Genomic DNA, 27,922 nt, shown 5'->3' with positions numbered 1-27,922 from the left:
AATGCTCCCATTACGGTGGAAGAGATTGAGAAAGTAATATCTAAACTATCCTTAAATAAAGCATCTGGCCCTGATGGTCTTCCTAGTGAATTCTACAAGATTGTGCTCAGCGAAGCGACTCCGCATATTTGTACTCTTTAACAGTTTCTTTATCGATGGTAAACCCACTCCCCCTTCCTTTTCTCAGTCTTATACAACACTAATACTTAAAGGAGGCAAAGATCCCGCTTGCAAGGAATCATACAGACCCATAGCCCCCTTAATGTGGACTATAAAATCTTAGCAGCAGTATTTGCGGCCAGATTACAAAGGGGTTTTGCAAAAATTATCCACTCAGACCAATCAGGGTTTCTAAATAACAGAAATTCTGCTGCAAAAATTAGGGAGGTGTTAGTTGTGACAGAATATCATAAGGCAATGTCGGATGTGAGCAGCGGGGGAGAGGGCATACAGGATCTTGCTATCATTTCCATTGATGCAGAAAAGGCATTAGATTCAATTATCCATGACATATCTATTCTTCATTAAATCATTTTGGTATCAAGGGTAAATTTACTGATTTTATAGTGAATCGTTATACTCTATCTGCTACAAAATTGATAGTAAATAATAATTTCTCTCCCTCTATTCCTCTAGGTAGAGGGACGCGTCAGGGCTGCCCTCTCTCCCCGCTTCTCTTCAATATTGCCATCGAACCTCTGACAATTAATATAAGACAATCTCTTGACGGTATTAAAATTCATAATCATTAAATTAAAATTGGGCTCTATGCAGATGATCTGCTTGTTTATATGACAAATACTAAATTAAATATGCCGAAACTTTTCTGTATAATGGATTACTTTGGTTCTTTCTCGGGATATAAAGTAAATTACACTAAATCTGAAATATTTTGGCTTAGGAATACTGAAAACCCGGTAACAAATATACCGCTTCGACAGGTTACAGATTCCTTTAAATATCTAGGGATCCATATCCCGGTCAAAATTGAGGATCTTTACAATCTCAGTATTTCCCCAGTGCTGAAAGCGATCAAAGAAAAACTTAAGAACTGGCATAACTTGCCAATATCTCTATCTGGCCGAATTGCCTTATTTAAAATGGCCCTCCTACCAAAATTACTCTACATCCTTCAAAATACACCTATAATACTATTAGGGAAAGATATCCGATCAATTAATAGCGCACTTAAATAATTTTTATGGCAGGGGAGGAGAGCAAAAATATCTCTTAGGAAACTTTCAGTACCAAGAGAATGCGGGGGATTGGCTTTGCCTGATATATGGTTATACAATCTTTGTTTCCTTGCGCGCATATTCACAGACTGGATCTCCTGTAATAACTATATTTTAAATAATGACTTAGAATCCAATGTCGGTCACCCATATTGGCTATACGCACTGATCCAACTTGATTTAAAAGAAATCCCGATAGAAATCAAGAAGCTCAAAACAATTTACAATCCGCTTAAAGCTTGGCAAAAAATAGCAAAGCTTCTTTCAATAAATAGTAAAGCTTCTCCATATCTGCCAATATTAGGAAATCCTAAATTCCAGGCAGGTATTCACTCTGGTGTCTTTAAGAGATGGCATTATACTGGTCTGAATAAGGTTTATCAAATAGATAAAGAAAGACACTGTATCAAATAATTTCAAGAATTAAATACAGAATTCGGCCTGCCAAATAAAGATTTCTTCGCATATTTACAACTAAGGCATTTTACGCTGGAATTAGTTAAAGAAAAAGGCTGGAACTGGAACATAGGTAAATTTGAAAACTGGATGATATTAACCAGAAGTGACCGTATGTCTATTACACCATGCTATTATTTTTTTTAGGTATAAACAAAGGTGCCTCTGTTTTAACACAATTGACTGCAAATTGGAATACACTAACTGCTCAGAGCAATATAGAAATAAAAACCCTTCAGGCTTCCGGTGGGCGGCTCTACAAGATGGCTGCAAGCTGTACCAGCTCCGAGGAAAATCTCTTCCTATTTTAATATTGCAGCCATTTATCCATGCCATCTGCATTTCTCTTGACAGGCAAGCTGTCCGAGACCAACTAGCAGATAGAAGAAATAACAGCTCTTCTACCCTGGAAAGTCAATTTGAAGAATAAAGCCGTTAGGCACTGTGGCGGGAGTTACTGCCACGCTGTATATACCCTAGCAATTGGCTCCTGCTCTGATATAATGGAGATACCCACCGCTAAAGAGTGTCATGATGTTACCTGCATCCTAGCTGAACTACAGAATCTGCTCTTACCTAAACTGGAGAGACTCGTATGCTCTTGTGCAGGCTTATGCACTATGCTACAATCTATGAAACAAGTGGGTCATCAAGGGAAGCCGGGCATCAAGCCTACGCCACAAAATGCTACGCTATGCCCCGTCTCCCAAACACTGGTTGATGACAGCCTAATAGCCCCCAAATCCTTGCGGAGGAGAGAAATGGTGACCCGAGCGCTCTCTCCCGCTGTCAAACTAGTGCATCGCATTAGGGAACCGACCGGTGACTTACAAGAGAAATTGCCGACTTCTCAGTTGACCCACATGCTAATGACCTCGGCTCCGGATTTGGTATCCCATATGAATTTCTTCTGGAAGCCTGCTGTATCTTCAGAGAACAGCGCACTGTCACCGCCTATGACCCACTCGGCAAGTGTCACAGCCCCAGCTACAGATCTGAGTCCACACTTGGAAATGACAGTGGCCTATGGCATTGCTTACCCCATTTTGACTGCAGCCGTGACTTCTATTGCCTCGTGTACCATTTCCACTGCACCCAAGGATTGGCAGGATCACTACATGTGCGGACCCAAAGGCCTACCTGTATGCTCAGCCAGCGACTCTGGAGCCGACAAGCCTGTTGAAGGCATTTCCCACTACAGCTGCGACACTGCAGACCACATCAAGAATTCCCTTGTCTGGCAACAACGGCCCATTATTAAACGTGGAGGCTGGCAAAACTACTACCCAGGTATGAATAGCCTTACAGCTACACTACTTACCATCAAAACTGAAGAAACATGGTGCAGTTTCTGCAGAGGTACTGGAGGACGCCGGGTACCGGCACACGTGTACACACTGAGAACCCATGTTCAGGTCAATTTCAAATATGACTGCAGAGCAAGGGGCATCGACTGACTGGTTGCATGACTTTTTCAACTGCTGGCCAGTATACCGCTGCAATTATCCCATGTTTTGAACTGCTCAGAAACACTGTTTGATTTACAACGGGGTACACCTCAGAGATGGAACTGCTGTTTATATTTAGTATAAGTGACTGGTTGCATGGCTATCTCAATTGCTGGCCAGTATACCGCTGCAATTATCCCATGTTTTGAACTGCTCAGAAACGCTGTTTGATTTACAACTGGGTATACCCCAGAGATGGAACTGATGTTTATAATTAGTATAAGTTTGTTGGTCTTATCTGTTTTACTTTTAGAGCTAGATTTTCTTTTACTAATGCTGACTACCCCGAGGTAACAGGGGGTCCCTCTACATGTGTGTTATAGGTAATGCTTAAGCATAACCTGCCTTATGCCCCCTATTGCAATAGTTGATTTTCATTTGTCTGGCATGTGTATGTAGATCTACCCTAGTTATGATAATCCGACTAATTTTGCTGAGATAACCTTTATCTCACGCCATCACCCTACCACTATATCTATACCTGTCAATATGGAAACACAGATTCTCCCCTTTTAGCCAAGTATGTCCTCAAATTTAGTTGCCCTGAGGGTTAGCACCTTTGTAATAATTTTTAGAACCTATAGTTTTTTTTTTTTCTTGTAGCAGCCTGGGATAGGCATGTCAATGCCATACTTTTAGGGGGGTCACCTTACCAAATCTTTTAAGTAACTTCTAGCCCAATCATCCTACATATGGGTGTGACAGGTGCCCCCTACATTATTTCAATTTCACCAGCAAGGGACCTTTAATGTAATCCTATATAACATCCAGTAACTTAGGGCCCTTGTCCTGTTGGCTCCCTGTGTGAATGCGCAATTGTGTGATCCTGTTTTTATAGTATAGGGAAGCTGTAGAGGCTCCACTGTTAGTTTAGCACATGTGTTTCATAAACAGACAGTGTATGTGTGGTGTCTTATCAATCACCCTTGTGTTCTGAGGCTACTCTATATACTCTGCTACTCACTTAATTTGGGTGTTCATTGTTTTAGCATTATGTGAAAATGTGGGCTGTACTTTGATATGCCATGTATTCTAACACCTACTGTAATACAGGAGGTATGTTTGCTCACTACATTTAAAGTTCTAACTTAAGAGACAACACTCATTTTACCACCAAAAGATAGAGCTTGCAAGTTGTACCCTCATTGCCTCCCCTCAACGCAGTAGTATCTTTGTCTCTGGAGAGGCCTTATATCCAATCCTATTCGCCAAAAGACCATTATAGTACGGATGTTTCCATTTATTTACCTTTCCAACAACTTTATTGTGAACCCTGACGAAAGCATTCCCATAGAGCTCACTCTGCCCCCTTTGAGCCGTGCTAATTATTCATAAATGACAAGGTTATTTTAGATCTCATCCCACAAGAACTAGTCCACTTATGCATAACACTTATATATGAGGCCTGCAAGCACTGGTAGGATTGTAATTTCAATCTGATTCACACTCACACAGGATTGTAATTCACTCTGAACATAAAACCCTTGATAAGTGGTTGTCCCACACATTCATCTCACAGGGTGACACATATGTATTCTCAATAGGAGAAGGTATTAGTTTTAGTCCTAGCTTAGTTTTACTTTAGTTTAGTATTGTTTTGTTTTGTGATGTTATGTTAGGTTTGGAAAAAAGAAAACCCCAACGTTGTGTGCAAATATTCTACAAATGGTAATCCTGCATTAGCATATTCTAAGAAATGTTAACTGATCTCTCTGTGAATTATCTACCTTTTAACATATTGTGCTCTGCCCTGCGTGGCGCAATATATGCAAAATGTATGACTGTACACATTGTTGGATATAAATAAAAGTTTAAAAAAAAAAGAAAGAAATAAAAACCCTTCAATTCTCAATTAAAAAGACTACCCAGAATACACTCTCGGCTACATGGAGAGAAGCTCATGTGAAATTTCTCCACAGGGCATATTTCACCCCTGAGAAAGGCTACAGGTGTGCCAATTTAGGATTCTATAAATGTCCCAAATGCTCATACTTTGCAGCCAACTTCTTACATATGATATGGTATTGTCCGAAAGTCAGGAGTCTCTGGCTTAAAGTAGAATACTGGTTAAAGAACATACTAAAAATAACCCCTCTTTCTCTAACACTATTTTGCTTAAGGGAAGAACTTGGTAAGCAAAACAGTGAAAAGGTTGTAATCTCTACTATACTAGCCACAAGATATCTAATTTGCGAAAAATGGAAGACCCGGTCAATTCCATCTCTCTCTGAAGTAAAAAACAGTTTAAAAAAACAACAGTGTATATTAGAACAAAGGGACACAAATATAGATAATGAACAGGATGTTAAAAGATTTTTCGATAACTGGGCAATTTTTTTAAAAATATTTTCCTCCGCAGAAATAAACCACATAATTTTTCCTTTTCAGAACACAGAAATAGTCTTGCTAGGGAGCTGGTAGATAGTAGGAAAACTTTACCGCAAGAGTGAATAAGATAGAAGGGAAGTTTCTTTTTTTTTTTTTTTTTATGCACACGTGGGGGGGGGGGAGAAATGGGGTGGGATTGGAAAAGTAAATAAAACCCCAAGACATTTTCTAACTAGAATGGACATATAACTATTTAAATTAAGCAAGGTCATTATTTCATGTTATGGCTTCATAGTTTTGTATTTCTGTTTCTATTTCATTGTTCTGGATGAACAACAATTGTATTATTTCTGACTTGTACTAACTATGTTTTGGTTCTAGATATCTTCAAGGATAAATGTATAAGATGTAACAATACTATGAAGTGTAATTAATATAGCTTTAAATCTGTATGCTATGTAAAAATGATCATAATTCTGTTTAAATTTAGCAAGGCCATTGTGACATATTGTGCTTTAATGGCCTTGTAGCTTGGTCCTTATTTCCGTTCTCTGTACAAGATAGCAAATGTATGAGATTTGATTCTTGTAATTTGTTTTGGTTTATAAATAAAAAAAATTAAAAAAAATGACATGCTCAAAAAATTGGGTTTCATGTCCCTTTAATTTCTCTTATGACTTATTGGTACAGTTTGTGGTTTCTTACCTGATTACCTGCACCTCTGATAAGAAACTTTGAAGTAATCGAATCACAGTCTTCTGAAAAAGCTGCTGCATGCCCTGGTTTGATTGGCGTATTGAAAAGCTCTGAAATATCATCTGCAGTGAACAGGGTAAAGAACAAGTCTTTATCTTTTTTAGAAGGACACAAGCTTTCTGCATTTGTGTCTATGATCCCGATTCTTCAAAACTCACATGCAGCCTATTTTACTGAGCATTTTATTGTAAACTAAGAAAGCAAAATTAGTGAACTCCCCTTAAAGGGACATTATACACTAGATTTTTCTTTGCATAAATGCTTTGTAGATGATCCATTTATATAGCTTATATAGGATTTTTTTTTTTTTTTTAAATGTATAGTTTTTCATTTTTATAAATAACATTGCGCTGATTTTCAGACTCCTAACCAAGCCACAAAGTTTTAAAGTATACTGATATATTCCTACTCCAGCTTGCTTCTGTTTGTGTAAACAGTCTTTTCATATGCAGAGGAAGGGGGGGGGGGGGGGGGGAGTGTCTTTTTTTGATTTACACCACTTTCAGTGGGTTTTCCTGCTAACCTTTTTAACAGAGCTAAACTGGGACCTTCTAAGTACGTTTTATACTGGATTTTTTTTATCAGTATCTATGCATATTATTCTTTATAGTAGTGTCTATTACACGCAGCTATATAAAATTTGGTGTATACTGTCCCTTTAATGAGATAGTTACCAAGGTAAACATTGCCTTTAAGGGATTGTCCCCTGATAGGCCTTGTAATACTGACGCAGCATCTTATAGTATCTCGTCAAACCAGACAGCTATAGAGAATTGGGCCCTATAATATAAGCATATGGCAAGTTATGTTTTTGAAAGGAAATAAAAGGGTTATACCTTGTACAATTACGTCATCATCCAGATATATCACTTTTTCAACATTTGGAACCAGGTCAGGCAAGTAGAATCTCGCAAAAGTCAGCTAGAAATTAAATGTAGAAAACAGAGTGTCATGTTTTAAAACATAAGAAATTACATTTCTAATTAAAAATTGAGTTGTCTATGAGGGCAGTCGGGAAGTTGCTTGACAGAATACATATTTTTAATGGAATAAATGCTATGTCATCAGGGGTCAAGTCCAGTGGGAACACACGGGAACAGAGTTCCTGCACTGTTTTTGCAGATGGAACTAAGTTCCCCCTGGAAAGTGAACAAACGCTTCAGTAAACACTGCTGCTGTACCTGGGAGGAGCTGGAGCACAGTCTGGTTAGAGGGATAGTGAGATCCTCTAGTAATGGGCAGGAACACTTCGTAAAAATTACATTAAATGCAAGCCTGTCAGTGGTGCTACTGTGTGAACACTCCACACGGTGTGGAACACATGGTACTTACATTTCTAGGTGACTTGCTCTGGGGTTATTTAGGTCCCCTCAGCAGAAACAGGATTATTGCACCTTAAGTGGGTGAGACTCCGTGACAGAGGAAGAGTCTCAGGCCCAGACAGAGCCATTCAACCCTTCATTGGATTTAATTTGCTTTCATTAACCAAAGTGTATAGATTATATACATATAGTGTGTGTATAAATCAATGTTAATTGTGAGGGGGGTGGAAGTCTTGGTGAGTTCCCACACTTTTTTGTAGGACTTTACCCCTGTATGTCATGGTTTATTACTTATATGTGTAATATTATACATCTTAATTCATTTACATATCTATTTTATTAGTTACATATTAAATAATTTACACTTGTTAAATTAAAGCATATCATTTTCATTACTAAACATTTGTTTACTAGTTTCCATTGTTGTTTTAAATAGTGTAAGCTGCGGTAACATTTAACACCTCTATAGACCTTAAAGGGACATAAAACCCATAATTTTTCTTTCATGATTTAGAAAGAGCATGCAATATTAAGCAACTTTCTAATTTACTTCTATTATCTAATATGCTTCATTCAATCGATATCCTTTGCTGTAAAGCATATCTAGATAGTCTCAGTAGCTGCTGATTGGTGGCTGCACATACATGCCTCGTGTGATTGGCTTACCCATGTGCAATGCTATTTCTTTGAGAAAGGATATCTGAAGAATGAACCAAATCAGATAATTGAAGTAATTTTGAAAGTTGCTCTATCTGAATCATGGAAGAACATTTTTGGGTTTAATGTCCCTTTAATGGAGATACTTCTTGTTACCACCAGTTTACAAAAACAATGAAAACTAGGCCGGTGTGTTTAACCCATAACAAAGGGGTTAAACAACTCTAGCTCAGGGGCTGCAAGTATTACAGCTGAACATGGACTCTGCAAATTTCACTTAAAACTGTTAAAAAGACACACACACACACACACTAGATTTTTCTTTGCATAAATGTTTTGTAGAAGATACATTTATATAGCCCATACAGTTTTTTTTATAGTTTTGCTTATTTTTAAATAACATTGCTCTGATTTTCAGACTCCTAACCAAGCCCCAACGTTTTAGGAGAATACCGACGTATAACTACTCCAAGCTTGCTCCTGTTTGTGTAAAAGGTCTTTACATATGCAGAGGAAGGGGGAGGGGGGGGGGGAGTGTCTGCTTTTCCCCCCCATTTGCAGTGGGAGTTCCAGCTACCTATTTAACAGAGCTAAACTGGAAGCTTCTAATTTAGTTTTTAAATGTTTTTTTACTGGATTTTTAGATCAGTATCTGTGCATATAATTCTTTATAGTAGTGTCTATTACATGCAGTTATATGAAAATTGGTGTATACTGTCCCTTTTTATTGTTCCATGGTCCAAAGCACAAAATCGACAACATGTCAAACATGACTAAGGACCAGATACAGGTCTGAAACTTTGTTGTTTTTGTATTTTGGACCATGGAAAAATAAGTCTCTTTTTAATCAATCTAATTTAGGCTGGAGTGACCTTTTTCATGTTCATCTACTCTTGAGGGGCTGGCTGACCCTGTACTCCGTGTCTGAACTGCTAAGATAGGTTGCGGTTCCCTATAACTTTATTAAATCCCTTCTAATTGTTTCACTGGCCATGTTCGGTTCTGTAACCCCTTTTTATAGTAACACATAGTTAAGCTACGGTTAATAATGCAAAAATTAAATGGTCTAACTATTAAAGGGAATGTAAGGTTTGAAGTTAGAATGCAAGTTAATTTTATTACTACAAAATGAGTTTCTACCTTCGATAATCAGTTATGGTTGAGGTTCGGTAACAAGCTTCTCAGAATAGGTAGGTATTAATGGAGTAATTAAAGCTTTGACAACTGAATTGCTCGGGATAGAAATAGCATTAAATATGTCCTGAAGATAGGATTGGAAGGTCTAGACCCAATACATAATTTTGATTACTTATTGTTACATACCAGAGGCATCCAGCAACTGGTCCCACATCTATAAGCTTGTGAGAAGTACATAAAACCTTTAAATATTTGTTTGTTAGAAGCTAAAATTGGCTTCCAAGCTCTGCCCACCTATTGAGTGTATATTTTGGTATGTTAAGTTTCTCTAATCACGATCGACTAAAATACGTTTTCCAACACACATATCAGCATTTGTGCATGTGCCATTTGAAAAATATTAAATGTGGACTGCTAGGCTGTCATACAAGAAAACAGCTAACTGTACAAGAAGAAGGCTGTAGGCAAAGCTTGGCGGCCATTTTTGGCTGCTAACAATGATTATTTAAAAGTTTAATGTACTTCTTACACGCTTTTAGATGTGGAATCCATTGCAAGATGCTTGTCTGTTGTGCAACAACAACAACTAATAAAGAATGAGTATTGGGTCTAGACCATTTTTTATGGCCAATAGAAAATGCCAAAACCAGCTACGACGTTGGCGTCTTCAAACACTAACAGCATTTTGACAGGGTTTGCTTTAAACCACTTACCTGTCAACTATTAAAACTGGGCACTTCGGTTTTATATTCCTTTAATCATGCCAACAGTTTTACATTTACTTACTGGCTTTAAAGGGTCTGCACCTGCTCCAATTTTAACTTTCCCATGAAGAACATGAGGATCAAATTCTAATAGTTTATATTTAATCCGTTTAAGGTCAGTTTTCTGAAGCCAAGATCTAAAATAGAAAAAAAATAAAAATAAAATAGGTGTTTAAATACTTTCTTTAATTTGTATCAAGTTTAAAATAAATAAAAGAAACAATGATTACCATTACGCCCACTAAAATAAATCTTTAAATGGACACTGAACCCAAATTTTATCTTTTCATGATTCAGATAGAGCATGCAATTTTAAGCAACTTTCTAATTTACTCCTATAACCAATTTATCTTCGTTCTCTTGCTATCTTTATTTGAAAAAGAAGGAATCTAAGCTAAGGAGCCAGCAAATTTTTAGTTCAGGACCATGGACAGCACTTGTTAATTGCTGCTGTCCAATCAGCAAGGACAACCCAGTTTGTTTACCAAAAATGGGCCGGCATCTAAACTTACATTCTTGCTTTTCAAATAAACATACCAAGAGAATGAAGAAAATTTGATAATAGGAGTAAAATTAGAAAGTTGCTTAAAATTGCATGCTCTATCTGAATCACGAAAGAAAAAAATTTGGGTTCAGTGTCCCTTTAATACAACTTGGTTTAATGACAAGTGGCAATATGTAGTCTACACTTTAGAGACTAAAGTAAGGCCAGGGGCCATGATTTGAATTTAGAGATTTTATCTTCTGTAATAATTTCTGCCGATTGTAAAAAGTTTATATTAATTGGCATTACATGTCTCTCCATGGTTGTATTATATAATTATAATAACAATTGTTCTAATCGAAAAACAGATTAATATGCAAAGAAAATATATACAACCTAAAGAATTAGTTTGAATGTGGCTCATTGTAATTTGATTAAATTCAAAACATGTGCATTTATAAAAATTTACAGCACTGGTGGATTTTACTTTTAAAGGGATACTAAACCCACATTTTTTCTTTCATGATTCAGATAGAACATGTGATTTTAAGCAACTTTCTAATTTACTCCCATTATCAATTCTTCGTTCTCTTGGAATCTTTATTTGAAAAAGCAATCATGTAAGCTTACGAGCCGGCCCATCTTTGGTTCAGCACCTGGGTAGCACTTTGGTAGTTTAATGTAGCCACCAATCAGCCAGGTGCTAAACCAAAAGTGGGCCGGCTTCTAAGCTTACATAGTAACATAGTAACATAGTAGATAAGGTTGAAAAAAGACTGAAGTCCATCGAGTTCAATCTATACAAATCTAAAATACTTACAAAAAGCTCCAGTTAAGCTTAAATAACCCCATTAAAATGTGACCCATTTAATACTAGCAATCATATCCATGAATTTTGTTTATATACAGAAAATTATCCAGACTATTTTTAAATGTATCTATGGTATTGGCATTCACTACCTCCTTTGGTAATGAGTTCCACAATTTTATTGCTCTTACAGTGAAAAAACGTTTCCGTTGCAGGAGATTAAATCTCCTTTCCTCCAACCTTAAATTATGACCTCTTGTCAGAACCAATTTTCTTGGAATAAAAAGAGCTTCTGCCATCTCTGTATATGGGCCTTGAATATATTTATATAAAGTAATCATGTCACCTCTCAAGCGCCTTTTTTCTAAAGAGAACAGACCCAGTTTGGCTAGCCTCTCCTCATAGGTTAATTTCTCCAATCCCCTTATTAGCTTTGTGGCCCTTCTCTGAACTTTTTCTAGTTCTGCAATATCTTTTTTAGCAATCGGTCCCCAGAACTGCACTCCAAACTCAAGGTGAGGTCTTACCAGGGCTTTATATAATGACAGAATTATGCTTTCCTCCCTTGAATCAATGCCTTGTTTAATACATGCTAGTATCTTATTAGCCTTTGAAGCCGCTGCTCTGCATTGTGCACTCATCTTTAGCTTGTTATCTATTACTACTCCCAAATCCCTTTCCTCCTGTGTTTGGCTAAGTCTTGTCCCATTTAAAAAATACATAGCCTGCTTATTTTTACTTCCAAAATGTAGAACCTTACATTTTTCCGTATTAAATCTCATTTTCCATTCACTTGCCCATAGTTCTAATTTTAGCAAATCCCTTTGCAAAGAGAGTTCATCCTGCTCTGACCTAATGACCTTACTTAACTTAGTATCATCTGCAAAAATAGAGATGTCGCTATTTAATCCTTGCTCCAAGTCATTTATAAAAATATTAAAAAGAACAGGGCCCAGTACTGATCCCTGGGGGACGCCACTGATTACCTTTGTCCAATCTGAGTATGATCCATTTACTGCTACTCGTTGCTCCCTATCTTTTATCCAGTTATTTATCCATGAGCTAACATTTTCAGCTATTCCCAGTCCCTTAATTTTGTGCATTAATCTCTCATGAGGCACTGTATCAAATGCCTTTGCAAAATCTAAGTATATCACATCAACTGATTCCCCTTTATCTATATTTTTACTTACTTCCTCGTAGAATCTAATTAGATTAGTTTGACATGATCTTTTTCTCCTAAAGCCATGCTGATTAGAACTCATAATCTTGTTTACACGAATATGCTCATCAATATAATCCCTTATAATCCCTTCAAATATCTTCCCCACTATTGATGTCAGACTAACTGGTCTATAGCTTCCTGGATCATCCCTGCTTCCCTTTTTGAAGAGTGGCACCACATCAGCTTTACGCCAATCCTGGGGTACCATGCCTGAGGATAATGAGTCTTGAAAAATTAAGAGTAAAGGTTTGTCTATAACAGTGCTAAGTTCACTTAACACCCTTGGGTGTATTCCATCTGGGCCTGGAGTTTTATTTACCTTAATATTTTTTAGTTTTTTCCTGATATCCTCTAAACAAAACCCAGTTAGTGGTATGGACTGGCATGTTCTATTCTGTTCCAAAGTATCATTCAATGGTTCCTCTCTTGTGTATACTGAAGAAAAAAACTGGTTTAGTACCTCAGCCTTTTCCCTGTCATTATTTATCATGCTACCCTCCACACATTTTAATGTACCTATATTATCCTTCTTAGATTTTTTGCTATTTATGTACTTAAAGAACCTTTTAGGGTTAGACTTAGAATCCTTGGCAATTAATTTTTCATTTTCAATTTTGGCTAATTTGATTGCTTTTTTGCATGCTTTGTTACATTCCTTATAAATATTGTATGCTGAGTCTGTACTATTTTCTTTTAATAATTTAAATGCCCTACGTTTTTTCCTAATTTCTTTTAACACATTTTTATTTAGCCATAAGGGCTTATTTTTTTATTTTTATAACCATATGGTATGTATTGATATGTATATTTATTTAACAAATTTTTAAATATTATCCATTTATCCTCTGTATTTTTATTAGAAAATACATTGTCCCAATTTATATTATTTAATGATTTCCTTAAATCGTTGAATTTTGCTTTCTTGAAATTAAAAGTCTTAGTTAAGCCTTTAAAACACTGCATATGAAAAGAGATTTCAAATGTGACCATGTTATGATCACTGTTACCCAAATGTTCTTTAACTTCTATGTTTGATATTATATCTTACATTCTGCTTTTTCAAATAAAGATAGCAAGAGAATGATGAAAAATTTATAATAGGAGTAAATTAGAAAGTTGCTGCTCTATCTGAATCATGAAAGAAAAAATTTGGTTCAGTATCCCCTTAATAGAAAGCATTTTCACTAATCATGTGCATTCAAAAAAACAATAATGTGCTTTTCAGATCTGACTAGGATGTCCTTTTAAACCCCATCTAGGCTGAGTAACATGAGCATTTTAAATGATTGAATACATCTGGCCTCCAATAATAAATGTATGGGATACATATTTGTATTTTGCCACATTAAAAGGGCCATTATAGTGTAAAAAATGCATGCTCTAATTTGTCAGAGTATGTCATTTTAGCACTGGCAACTACGCAAGTAGGTGTTAAACACAGTTAACATATTGCTCAGGTGCCGCAAAGATTTACTGGTCCTTAGTGGACATTGCCAGTGAGCTAATCAGCAGCTGCAGTCATACAGCTGGGTTGTGCGACTTCTGCTTGTAATTGGCTCACCAACAGTGTCCATTCAGGACAAGCTGTTCTCTGCAGCTCCCATGTGGTACTTGAATGGTTGCTAGTGCTATAATTACATACACCAACAAATTATAACAAGTCAATTTTCCACTTTAATGGCCCTTTAAAAGAATAGCTAATCTCAAGTGGTAATACTGTGTACGGAAGAAAATTCAAGGACCTTTACATAACTATTCATAAATGGAGCATTATTGTATTTTTATGTGAATATAGCGAGTAATAGAGCATGGCTTAATTTCCCTGCAGAATCAATTTCATACTAAGCCAGTTTTGTCTTATTTCTCATTGCAGATCAGGATAATTATTGCAGATATAAAAGAATGAACACATTGTTCCTATATACACACAGTAAAATAATGGAACAAGGTGTGTGTGTGTGGTTTTGTGGGGGGGGGGGGGGGGGGAGAGCCCGTGCCATGCTGTTTAAGAAAACAAAAGAGGCTGGCGAGGAAGGTAAAAATGTACAGGTTTGGGAAGTTCAATCTTTAAAATCATTTTTTTTTGCAGGAGTCTCTAGGTTAAAGATAAATAATTATTCACATAGTGCAGAGTAAAATTGATTTTAACGTTGACAGCACCTTTAAATTAAATTTCATGAACCAGTGAATGCAGTTACACATTTTCTATTAAAAAGGGACACTGTAGTCAACTTTTTGATACATATGAAAAAGGCAATTTCAAAATGTATTTCAGTTTTGTCTTTTACATAACTCACTTTTCAGTCCTGAAAGGGCATTAAATACCTCTTTCTTTTTTTGTTAAAAGTATTCTTGTACAATTCTCACTAGAGGGGCCAAAGAACAAGATGGATAACATTGATCCACTTCAAAATACTGCAAATTGCCTAATACAGCAAAATTGGAGAAGGACTGGGGATAATGTAGGGGTGTGTGAATGGAGTGTGTGTGTGTTTTTGTGTAAAAATATGCTGACCAAATTCACATAAATAAAGCACATACAGTGGATATAAAAAGTCTACACACCCCTGTTAAAATGTCACGCTTCTGTGATGTAAAAAAATGAGAGAAAGGTAAATCATTTCAGAACTCAATTGCAAAACAAACTAAATTCTTTTAGGTGGAGGTAAGTAGAAATAAAAAACTAAAATAATATGGTTGCATAAGTGTGCACACCCTTAAACTAATACTTTGTTGAAGCACCCTTTGATTTTATTACAGCACTCAGTCTTTTTGGGTATGAGTCTATCAGCATGGCACATCTTGACTTGGCAAGATTTGCCCACTCTTTTTTGCAAAAACACTCCAAATCTGTCAGATTGTGAGGGCATCTCTTGTGCACAGCCCACTTAAGATCACCCCACAGATTTTCGATTGGATTCAGGTCTGGGCCATTCCAAAACTTTAAACTTCTTCTGGTGAAGCCATTCCTTTGTTGATTTGGATGTATGCTTTGGGGCGTTGTTATGTATAAAGATGACGTTCCTCTTCATGTTCAGCTTTCTAGCAGAAGCCTGAAGGTTTTGTGCCAATATTGTCCGGTATTTGGAACTGTTCATAATTCCCTCTACCTTGACTAAGGCCCCAGTTCCAGCTGAAGAAAAACAGCATGATGCTGCCACCAAAATGCTTCACTGTGGGTATGGTGTTTTTTTGGTTATATGCAGTGTTGTTTTTGCGCCGAACATATCTTTTGGAATTATGGCCAAAAAGTTTAATCTTGGTTTCATCAAACCAGAACACCTTTTGCGACATGCTTTTGGGAAACTTCAGATGTTTTTTGCAAAATTTAGCTGGGCTTGGATGTTTTTTTTTTGTAAGAAAAGGCTTCCGTCTCGCCACTCTACCCCATAGCACAGACATATGAAGAATACGGGCGATTGTTGTCACATGCACCACACAGCCAGAACTTGCCTTTAATGGTGCTGTAGGCCTCTTGGCAGCCTCCCAGACCAATTTTCCTCTCGTCTTTTCATCAATTTTGGAGGGACGTACAGTTCTTGGTAATGTCACTGTTGCGCCATATTTTCTCCACTTGATGATGACTGTCTTCACTGTGTTCCATGGTATATCTAATGCCTTGGAAATTCTTTTGTACCGTTCTCCTGACTGATACCTTTTAACAATGAGATCCCTCTGATACTTTGGAAGCTCTCTGCGAACCATGGCTTTTGCTGTAGGATATCAGGAAAGACCAACTAGAGCAGTTTAACTTTATTTGGGGTTAATCAGAGGCACTTTAAATGATGACAGGTGTGTACTGACTCCTTATTTAACATGATTTTGAATGTGCTTGCTCAATTCTAAACACAGCTACATCCCCAGTTATAAGAGCGTGTGCACACTTATGCAACCATATTATTTTATTTTTTTATTTTTACTTCTCTCCACCTAGAAGTTTGTTTGTTTTTCAATCAAGTTGTACAGTTTATAGTTTACATTAAAAAGGTGGAAAAAGTTCTGAAATGATTTATCTTTGTCTTATTTTTTTTACATCACAGAAAACTGAGATTTTAACAGGGGTGTGTAGACTTTTTATATCCACTGTATATGCAACATTTCAGCTATTAAGCCTTTCTCAATGCCCAATAATATATATATACACTATGTCAAAAAATATGTGCACATCTCTACTAATTATTGAGTTCAGGCATCTCAGCCACACCCATTGCTAACAGGGGCATACAATCTCAATAGACTACCATTGGCAGTACAATGGGTACGTAATGCCACATTCTCCCATACTTGATCTCCTCTGGTCAACTTAAAGTACTATTACTGTGAAATAGTAGCATCTAGGAGCAATGTCAGTCCGGCCACAAAGTAGTAGACCACGCAAACTGACAGCGTGGAGTGCTGAAGTGTAGACACTTTATCTGGCAGTCTGATGGAAGAATCGTGGTGTGGCATATGCCAACAGAACATCACCTATAAGAATGCTCACTATAAAGTTTAGTGGGGGAGGGAAATGGTATGGGGTTGTTTTGTATACCAAAGTAAAAAAAGCAATAAAAATGCTATACTTTTAATTTGCATGTATATAAGCTGAATTATCATATGTAAATATTGCCTAAATGACATAAGAAAGTGTTGTTTACACTTGGTCCCATCCACTCTCCAAACTGTCCCATTTTACAGATGCAAATATACAAAAAAAAAAAAAAAAAAACTATTCTGAAAGCCCAACCTTTTCTGGACCCAAGCAGTTTGGTAAAGGGTTTCACAGATATTATCTTTTAAGAACAAATATAAATGAGCACCTGCACTGATCAAACAAGCACTGTGATAAATGTTACAAGGTTTTCTGGATCATGCAGTATGCATGCCTGCCTCTCTTTGTGAAAATAAAAAAAATATAAAAAACACAAAGCTGGCAAAATAAATAATGAATGTACTGTATACTGCAAGTTTTTTACTCCGCATAATTAAACATTTTTTGTGGGGGAGTTACATTAAAAGTATTAAACACACACATGTACATACCTTAAATGTTCTTTAGTATCATTCATGGCAACAACATAAAACATTACATCCGACTTGGTGTTGCTAGAGATGCTGTTAAGAGCAGCAATGACACCTCCCAGTCTGTCATCTATAGCTGTGATGACCACAGACACAACTGCACCACTCTTCTCTTCAGGGGCTCTATCAGGAGCCTCCGGTAAAAAATCTATTCGCTGAAACTCTAAGGGACTGGTATCTGAGAGGAATAAATACATTTCTTATTAACTGTAGTTGTCCAGAAAGATAACATGTTTGCAGAAATATATTGTTTATGCTTATACTGTATTAGTTTAAAAAGGGCAGTAAACATATTCTTTACATTATTGGGCAGACAAATTTAAATAGCAAGCAATCATGTTAATTTACTAACATGATATACATATGTACATAGTGAGATCCAAATATTGTAATTTTTGTTGTAAATATTGTTCTAGTGTGAGATATGGGTCTGCCCTAAGTTCCAATGTAGGCAATACTGCTCATAGGAGCTACAGGATAATGGGTGTGACCTGAGGTTTGATGTGGGCATATGGCTGACAGGAGCTACACGATCATGGGTGTGACCTGAGGTCTGATGTAGGTATATGACTGACAGGAGCTACAGGATCATAGGTGTGACCTGAGGTTTGATGTGGGCATATGGCTGACAGGAGCTACAGGATCATGGGTGTGACCTGAGGTCTGATGTAGGTATATGACTGACAGGAGCTACAGGATCATGGGTGTGACCTGAGGTCTGATGTAGGTATATAACTGACAGGAGCTACAGGATCATAGGTGTGACCTGAGGTCTGATGTAGGTATATGACTGACAGGAGCTACAGGATCATAGGTGTGACGTGAGGTCTGATGTAGGCATATGACTGACAGGAGCTACACGATCATGGGTGTGACCTGAGGTCTGATGTAGGCATATGACTGACAGGAGCTACAGGATCATGGGTGTGACCTGAGGTCTGATGTAGGTATATGACTGACAGGAGCTACAGGATCATAGGTGTGACGTGAGGTCTGATGTAGGTATATGACTGACAGGAGCTACAGGATCATAGGTGTGACGTGAGGTCTGATGTAGGCATATGACTGACAGGAGCTACAGGATCATAGGTGTGACGTGAGGTCTGATGTAGGCATATGACTGACAGGAGCTACAGGATCATAGGTGTGACCTGAGGTCTGATGTAGGCATATAACTGACAGGAGCTACAGGATCATGGGTGTGGGAATATGGCTGACAGGAGCTACACAATCATGGGTGTGACCCGAGGTCTGATGTAGGCATATAACTGACAGGAGCTACAGGATCATGGGTGTGGGAATATGGCTGACAGGAGCTACAGGATCATAGGTGTGACCTGAGGTCTGATGTAGGCATATGACTGACAGGAGCGACAGGATCATAGGTGTGACCTGAGGTCTGATGTGGGCATACTGCTGACAGGAGCTACAGGATCATGGGTGTGACCTGAGGTCTGATGTAGGCATATGACTGACAGGAGCGACAGGATCATAGGTGTGACCTGAGGTCTGATGTAGGCATATAACTGACAGGAGCTACAGGATCATGGGTGTGGGAATATGGCTGACAGGAGATACACGATCATGGGTGTGACCTGAGGTCTGATGTAGGTATATGACTGACAGGAGCTACACGATCATGGGTGTGACCTGAGGTCTGATGTAGGCATACAACTGACAGGAGCTACAGGATCATGGGTGTGGGAATATGGCTGACAGGAGCTATAGGATCATGGGTGTGGGAATATGGCTGACAGGAGCTATAGGATCATGGGTGTGGGAATATGGCTGACAGGAGCTACACGATCATGGGTGTGACCTGAGGTCTGATGTAGGTATATGACTGACAGGAGCTACAGGATCATAGGTGTGACCTGAGGTCTGATGTGGGCCTAGGGCTGACAGAGGCTACAGGATCATAGGTGTGACCTGAGATGTGATGTGGACATACAGCTGCCAGGAACTTCAGGATCATGGGTGTGACCGGAGGTCTGATGTGGTCCTATAGCTGCCAGGAGCTACAGGATCATGGGTGTGACCTGAGGTCTGATGTAGGCATACGGCTGACAGGAGCTACAGGATCATAGGTGTGACCTGAGGTCTGATGTAGGCATACGGCTGACAGGAGCTACAGGATCATAGGTGTGACCTGAGGTCTGATGTAGGCATACAACTGACAGGAGCTACAGGATCATGGGTGTGACCTGAGGTCTGATGTAGGCATATGACTGACAGGAGCTACAGGATCATGGGTGTGACCTGAGGTCTGATGTAGGCATATGACTGACAGGAGCTACAGGATCATAGGTGTGACCTGAGGTCTGATGTAGGCATATGGCTGACAGGAGCTACAGGATCATAGGTGTGACGTGAGGTCTGATGTAGGTATATGACTGACAGGAGCTACAGGATCATAGGTGTGACGTGAGGTCTGATGTAGGTATATAACTGACAGGAGCTACAGGATCATGGGTGTGACCTGAGGTCTGATGTAGGCATATGGCTGACAGGAGCTACAGGATCATGGGTGTGACCTGAGGTCTGATGTAGGCATACAACTGACAGGAGCTACAGGATCATGGGTGTGACCTGAGGTCTGATGTAGGCATATGACTGACAGGAGCTACAGGATCATGGGTGTGACCTGAGGTCTGATGTAGGCATATGACTGACAGGAGCTACAGGATCATAGGTGTGACCTGAGGTCTGATGTAGGTATATGACTGACAGGAGCTACAGGATCATAGGTGTGACCTGAGGTCTGATGTAGGCATATGACTGACAGGAGCTACAGGATCATAGGTGTGACCTGAGGTCTGATGTAGGCATATGACTGACAGGAGCTACAGGATCATGGGTGTGACCTGAGGTCTGATGTAGGCATATGGCTGACAGGAGCTACAGGATCATGGGTGTGACATTTTATAAATACAATTCTATTTGTCCCTTAGACCCTAGGAGAGGCCAGGAATCAAAATGTGTAACCTGCAAATGCTTATCAAATAGCTGTTTTAAGCAATGTGCATCATTTTGAAAACCCAGGTTATAGATTTTGCTTCTTGGCCTCTCTAGTGAGTGTAGAACAAAGCACTTTTTTTTTTTTTTAAAACACAAGAGCAAGGGTTGTTTAGTTTAATGTCTCTTTAAAGCTTATACTGGTTCCCAATTCCCATTACAAAATATGTTGATTACCTGAGCTTTGTCTCTTCAAGAAATCACTCAGACCCAAAAGGTTATGGTGCAAAACCAACAAAAATACCACTGCTGCCAGGAGGATTATGATTATGTTGACTAAAAAACACAAGAATAGTCACATATAAGTTTGTAGTTATATTCACAACTTAAGGGACACTCAATCAGATAGCACATGCCATTTTATTCAGATAGCACATGCCATTTTAAACAACTTTCCAATTTACTTCCATTAACTAAATGTGCACAGTCTTTTTATATTTAAACTTTTTGAGTCACCAGCTCCTACTGAGAATGTGCAAGAATAAGTGTGTATGCATTTGTGAATGGCTGATGGCTGTCACATGGTACAGGGGGAGTGGAAAAAGACATAACTTTTGAAATTGTCAGAAAGAAAAAAATAAAAATAAAAAAAATCTACTTCTCATGTGAAGTTCAAACTAAGTGCTATTGTATTGTCTTGTTATCTTGCATTTGTTGATTATGCAAATCTACTGTGATGACTGGTCCTTTAAGTAAAAAAAAAAAAAAAGAGATAAGAAATAGACTATGCACAACACAGAGCTTAGGGAGCGAGAGAGACGGCGGCACCACAACACAGAGCTTAGGGGGCAAGACAAGGGAGACGGCGGCACCACAACACAGAGCTTAGGGGGCAAGACAAGGGAGACGGCGACACCACAACACAGAGCTTAGGGGGCAAGACAAGGGAGACGGCGACACCACAACACAAAGCTTAGGGGGCAAGACAAGGGAGACGGCGACACCACAACACAAAGCTTAAGGGGGCGAGAGAGACGGCGGCACCACAACACAGATCTTAGGGGGCGAGAGAGGGGCGGCACAACACAGATCTTAGGGGGCGAGAGAGGGGCGGCACAACACAGATCTTAGGGGGCGAGAGAGGGGCGGCACAACACAGATCTTAGGGGGCGAGAGAGGGGCGGCACAACACAGATCTTAGGGGGCGAGAGAGGGGCGGCACAACACAGATCTTAGGGGGCGAGAGAGGGGCGACACAACACAGATCTTAGGGGGCGAGAGAGGGGCGGCACAACACAGATCTTAGGGGGCGAGAGAGGGGCGGCACAACACAGATCTTAGGGGGTGAGAGAGGGGCGGCACAACACAGATCTTAGGGGGCGAGAGAGGGGGGGCACAACACAGATCTTAGGGGGCGAGAGAGGGGCGGCACAACACAGAGCTTAGGGGGCGAGAGAGGAGCGGCACAACACAGAGCTTAGGGGGCGAGAGAGGCGATGTGGTGGTAATTAGTACCAGAATATTAAAACAAAAGGGTTGTCCACTTTTTAAAATTATTTTATTGGAAGACAAATAATATAGGTCTGAAAAATTAACAATTACCTACAAGCCTCAAGAAAAATACCAAAAGCTACAACATCCAGTCCAAATTATACAGGGCAACTTTTTCTTAAAGGGACATGAAACATTTTTTCTCTCATGATTTCTGAAAAATTTCGTAATACAATACAATTTTAGAATACAATACAATTTTAAACAACTTTCCAATGTATTTCTATTATTTAATTTCCTTCATTCTCTTGTTATCCTTTGCTGAAAAAAATATATTGGCAAGCTCAGGGGCAGCAGAGAACCTAGGTTCTAGCTGTTGATTGGTGGCTGCATATATATACCGATTCTCATTGGCTCACCCATGTGTTCAGTTAGAAACCATTAGTGCATTGCTGCTCCCTCAAATGATACCAAGAGAATGAAACAGATTAGATAATAGAGAATACAATTTTAAACAACTTTATTGTTGTTTAAAAAAATATATTTTAATTTACTTCTATCTAAATCATGAAAGAAATTTTTTGGGTTTCATGGCCCTTTAAATAAACACAGATTAAGCAATACTAACTAAACATAGTGAACCAGAGAATCTATCCCAGGGAAAATGCACAAGAATGCTAATATACTTAGCCAGTTCAGTTCTCCAGTGCTCTCTCTCTCATCAGTTGCTTCCAGGAGGTGAGGAAGATAAAGTGTGTATACTAACTGTTGACTCCCATTTAGAGCTGCACGATTAATCGCATATGCGATTTAAAACCGCGATTAATCACAGCGATTTAAAAACCGCGAGAGTATGAGATTTTTTGCTAATTTTTTTTTTTTTTAAATCTTCAGATGTGGCTGTACTGCATTGATTTGTAAGTGATTTCTTGCAAACCATCTAGTGGTTGCTTTTAGCACACATTTGTAAAATGGCTGTTTCACTTAATGTTTGTGATCTCAGTAGCAGCAAATCAATCTAAAAGCAGAGCCCATGCAGGAGAGTGAAGAGGAGGGAAAGCAACTTACCTATATTTCCCCCTAGGGACGTCTGCAGTCTGAAACCTAGGGTATGTAATCATTATGGAACCTCCCACACAATCTCCTGCTCTCTGAGAAACGGCTCAAATGCATAGCATATGCAGTTAACCCCACGGCTGCCAAAAAAGCTAAACCTACAGTCCCCTCTGTTAGCTAGCTGCTGGGTTAACTGCATCTACAATGTATTTGATATCAGCAAGGCACAGCATTTCTGGAAGGAGCAGCCCCCACCCTTACTGCTATATGCCTGTATTGGATTCCTGCACAGGAAAAAGAGAGGGAGGAGATAATACCACTGTGTTTGTGCCCCCACCTATGCCTGTTTACATCTTGGGGCCTGGGAACTCCAGGATGTGTTTGAAAAATATGGAGACATTGTAGAGGAACATGTAAGGTTGTGGGTACGTTATGTGGATGACGTGTTCATCCTATGGGATGGTACCCCGGATAATTTCAGAGATTTTGTTTCTGTCCTCAATACAAATGACAGGAATATTTTTCTGACCTCTGAGACAAGTGAGAAGTCTGTCTTTCCTTGATATTAATATTATTAGGGAGGGACAGGACATTCAGATGGAAAATTTCAGGAAGTCGACAGCAACGAATAGTGTGCTGTACGCAGAGAGTGGACATATGGAGCAGCTTAAGAAGGCCGTTCCCTATGGCCAGTTCCTGCGTCTGAAAAGGAATTGTTCCTCCTTAAAAAGTTTTGATTATCATGCTTCTTTAATGAAGAAACGGTTTCTTAAGAGGGGTTACTCTCAGAAGTGTGTAAAACAGGCTTTTTTAAAAGCAAGGAGACAGCCAAGAGACGACATCCTATACAAAAGGACAGTAAAACCGGTTTCTAACACACTAAGGTATATCACCAGATATAATAAACAATGGGAAGATATTAGGACCATCATTAAGAAAAACTGGTATCTTTTGTTAATGGATGAGAAGGTTGGTGAGGCGGTAGGAAAGGTACCCTCTATGGCCGCAAGGAAAGCCTTTAGCCTTAAAGATAAATTGGTGAAAAGCCAATTTGTCAAAGGACCATCAAGCTCAGATTGGCTTAGAAAAAATAAAGGCATTAAAAAGGCAGTTTTCCTTGTGGTCATTGTGTCTATTGCACTCATATGGATAGTACCAAGACGTTTACAGTGGATGGCATTAAACGCTATGACATACGGTTCTTTTTTAATTGCAATTCCACAGGGGTCATCTATCTTTTACGCTGTTCTTGCCCGGTTTTTTATGTTGGGAAAACTAAAAGGTCCATGAAGGACCGGGTACAAGAACACAGAGATGACATTACTAAATGTAGGGATACTAATGTTGCTAGGCACTTTGCATATGCGCATAACTCGGATGTACAATCCCTTACTTTTGTAGTAATAGATAATGGGATTTCATCTGGGAGAGGGGGCAACACTAATAAGGTGTTGCTTCAAAAGGAAGCTAAATGGATTTTTAGGTTGGGAACTAAGTTTCCAGCAGGTCTAAATGAAAGATGTGAATATGCCTGTTTCCTATAAGATGTAAATATTTTTGTGATAAGTCACAGCTCCTCTGTTTTCTTTGTCTTTTCCATACCTTAATATAATATATCAATATTTGATTATTTTGATAAGTATAGGATTAATTTCCTTCTTTATGTATGAGAGTGGGTGCCATATCACATAGTGATTGATGTGCTATGTGTTATCAAACATCTATCAGCTGTAGTAGAGAAAACCCAGCACTCACAAGCTCTCAGCTAAGATTTCAAAGAAAAAATGGAAAGGTTAGTTACCGCATCTGGCCAAATGGGACAAGCCCAGGTACCTCGTTAAGGTCCTTCCAATACCTGGGACCCTAAAACAGCCACACAATGCAAGCTCTCAAATCCAAACAAACTGGGAACAAGGGAAGGGTGCACAGGCATATGTAATCACCCTAGACATACAAAACACATATACTAACCTTTCCAGTTTTGCTTTTAAATATCTTAGCTGAGAGCTTGTGAGTGCTGGGTTTTCTCTGTGTGTTGTATTAATTTTTTTATTTATTTTTTTAATTTATTTGAATTTTTATTCAGTTTTAGAATGTAAAGTAACACTTGGGGACACGCAGGACCCCTGTTCAAACATAAACAGACAAAAAGGAATGGACACGCAGGTCCGGCTGCAATAGCTATCAAAACATAGATACATCATAAGTAAATTTCTGAGATTTGTGGTGAAAATAATTCACCAAGATTGAACCCTAGTGTGGGCTCAGAATATGGGGGGGGGGGGTGATGCTTACAAATTGAATTTAATGTTCCAAAGAGCAAGTCTGGAAAAAAATGCTGTACTATGTAGTAATGGGTATGGCCATATAGGTTGAGAGTAGGTTCTGCCAACATCTAGAGATGTGGGAAATAAGAAAAAATTCCAAAGACAGGTGAGATGCAAATTGTACTCAGTACACACTGTACGTAGGAACCACTGAACCTAGCACTCATTGTGCCTAGCCCACACTGAACCTAGCACTCATTTGACTCAACACTCATTGTACCTTGCACACGCCATACCCAGCACACGCCGTACCCAGCACACATAGAACCTAGCACACTCTGTACTTAACACTCATTGTACCCAACATACTTTGTATCGAGCGCACACTGCACCCAGCACACACTGAACCAAGCACTCATTGTACCTAGCACACACTGTACCTAACGCTCATTGCACTTAGCACACACTATACCTAACACACACTCTACCCGGCACAAGTTGCACCTAACAAACATTGTACCCAGCACCCATTGCACACACTATACCTAGCACACACTATACCTAGCTCTCACTGTACCTAGCTCACACTGTACCCAGCACACGTGGTACCTAGCACCCATTAAACCTAGCACACGCTGTACCTAGCACACGCTGTACTGTGGACGTGCTGTATCCAGCACACGCTGTGCCTAGCACACATACCAAGCACATGCCGTACCCAGCACACACTGCACCTAGCACACGCTGTACTGTGAACGCGCTTGATCCAGCACACATGATACCTAGCACTCATTGTACCCAGCTCACCCTGTACCCAGCACATGCCGTACCCAGCACACATTGTGCCCAGCACACACTGAACTTAGCACTCATTGTGCCCAGCACACACTGAACTTAGCACTCATTGTACCCGGCACTCATCACCCACTGTACCTAGCTTACGCTGTACCTAGCACACACCGTACCTGGCACCCACCTTGCCGAGCACACGCAGTACCTAGCACGCATTGAACCTAGCACACATTGTACAGCACGCAAAGTACCTAGCAAACAAAGTGCCTAGCACGTACGGCACCCAGCACGTACGGCACCCAGAAACACACGGCACCCAGCAAAAACAATGCCCAGCATACGCAGTACCAAACAAACAGACACAGTCCCCAGCTCAAACAGTAACCATCACACACAGTACCTAGCACACCTAGGAACCCACACTGTATTAGAGTATACAATAAATGTGCAAAAAATAATATATAGAGCTGACATTCAGCAGTTAGCAGATCATGTGTAAAAAAACAAACTGGCTTAAGAATTGGAGGAAGATAGATAAGTGTGGTATTGTAGTGATACCTCATGCCAGCTAAAGGGTAAGATAGTATAGGGAAATTGTTAGTAGTAAAGAGGGTAATGCATTATTATTTAGATAAGGTAAGAAACTCCAGGTCTATGTTTATATAATGATATACCAATGGCACCACACTAATCTATCAGAACAATATTAATAGTATATGGGAGGGTTTTATATGTGTACAGCACTTAGTACCAGGTAACTATCAGAGCCAGACATCATAAATGGCCTCATGTTCCCAAAGATACATCCACAGAGTAGTAAATTGTTAGTAAAACATCTGTCCCACAATAAAAAATGTATAACTCCAGACATTCAACCTGATGAGTATTTTGTGCCGGCTGCAACGCAAGAGTCTTTAAATATGCAGGGAGGTGACTCGCATAACGGCTTTAGAAAAGGATAGCATTTAGAAACTGTAAGGGATAAGAGGATATACAGTGCCCATGGTATATGTGGAGTGGTACTATTACCAATGTGGTTCTGAGAGGCTTTGTCTCACTTTAGGGTAGTTGCTGTCTGCATATGATGTCCCTGTAATGCCACTATCAACTGTGAAATTTTGCTGCCACTTGTGATGTGCGGCAGAATTGCGGTGCTGATAATATATTATAGCCCTCTTATTTTCAAGGGATCCAGTATTAATACACTGAATGTCCTCCTGAACATGTGCCTTCCCTATATAGGGTTGTTAACTTAGTGGAAGGGACTATGTACAGGCTCGTTGCTCCACGTGGCTATTGTGTGATGCATGCTCATTACAGTTAGGGTCACTAACTTAGTCTATGAACCTGTGCTACCAAGTTAATGTCCAGCACCACCAGTCGACAGGATGAGCCTCTGATGCGATAAGTAGCCCAGGAGTTCTGGTCAGAGCAGCAGTTGTCTCCAAGAGCTGTGATCAGGGGAAGCTGTTGCGACCCAGATAAGGCAGGGGTTGCGTGCTGAAGATGGCGCCGCACGCCATGCTGGTTGCACTCACTGCTGCAATAGTAGATGTGCTCTCAGGGACCACCACCGATCTGGCTCAAATGGTCTCCGCGAGCGGGGAGTCTGCTGTGTGT

The 27,922-nt window shown here is 39.4% G+C and overlaps 1 protein-coding gene across 2 annotated transcripts in view; it reads right to left on the bottom strand.

Moving 5' to 3' along the window:
- Positions 1-27,922, bottom strand: part of GLT8D1 (glycosyltransferase 8 domain containing 1) — a 63,658-nt gene that overhangs the window by 29,421 nt on the left and 6,315 nt on the right. For both annotated transcript variants that reach the window (XM_053721031.1, XM_053721032.1), the window contains exons 3-7: positions 20,934-21,032; positions 17,703-17,919; positions 10,186-10,300; positions 7,120-7,204; positions 6,233-6,345 (exon numbers count right to left, since the gene is read on the bottom strand). In XM_053721031.1, the coding sequence (XP_053577006.1) occupies positions 6,233-6,345; positions 7,120-7,204; positions 10,186-10,300; positions 17,703-17,919; positions 20,934-21,032 (629 nt within the window). The remainder of the gene's footprint in view (positions 1-6,232; positions 6,346-7,119; positions 7,205-10,185; positions 10,301-17,702; positions 17,920-20,933; positions 21,033-27,922) is intronic.

Source organism: Bombina bombina, chromosome 7 (genome assembly GCF_027579735.1).
Source record: "Bombina bombina isolate aBomBom1 chromosome 7, aBomBom1.pri, whole genome shotgun sequence".
NCBI classification, from domain to species: Eukaryota; Metazoa; Chordata; class Amphibia; order Anura; family Bombinatoridae; genus Bombina; species Bombina bombina.
This window is presented reverse-complemented; position numbering and strand designations above follow the sequence as displayed.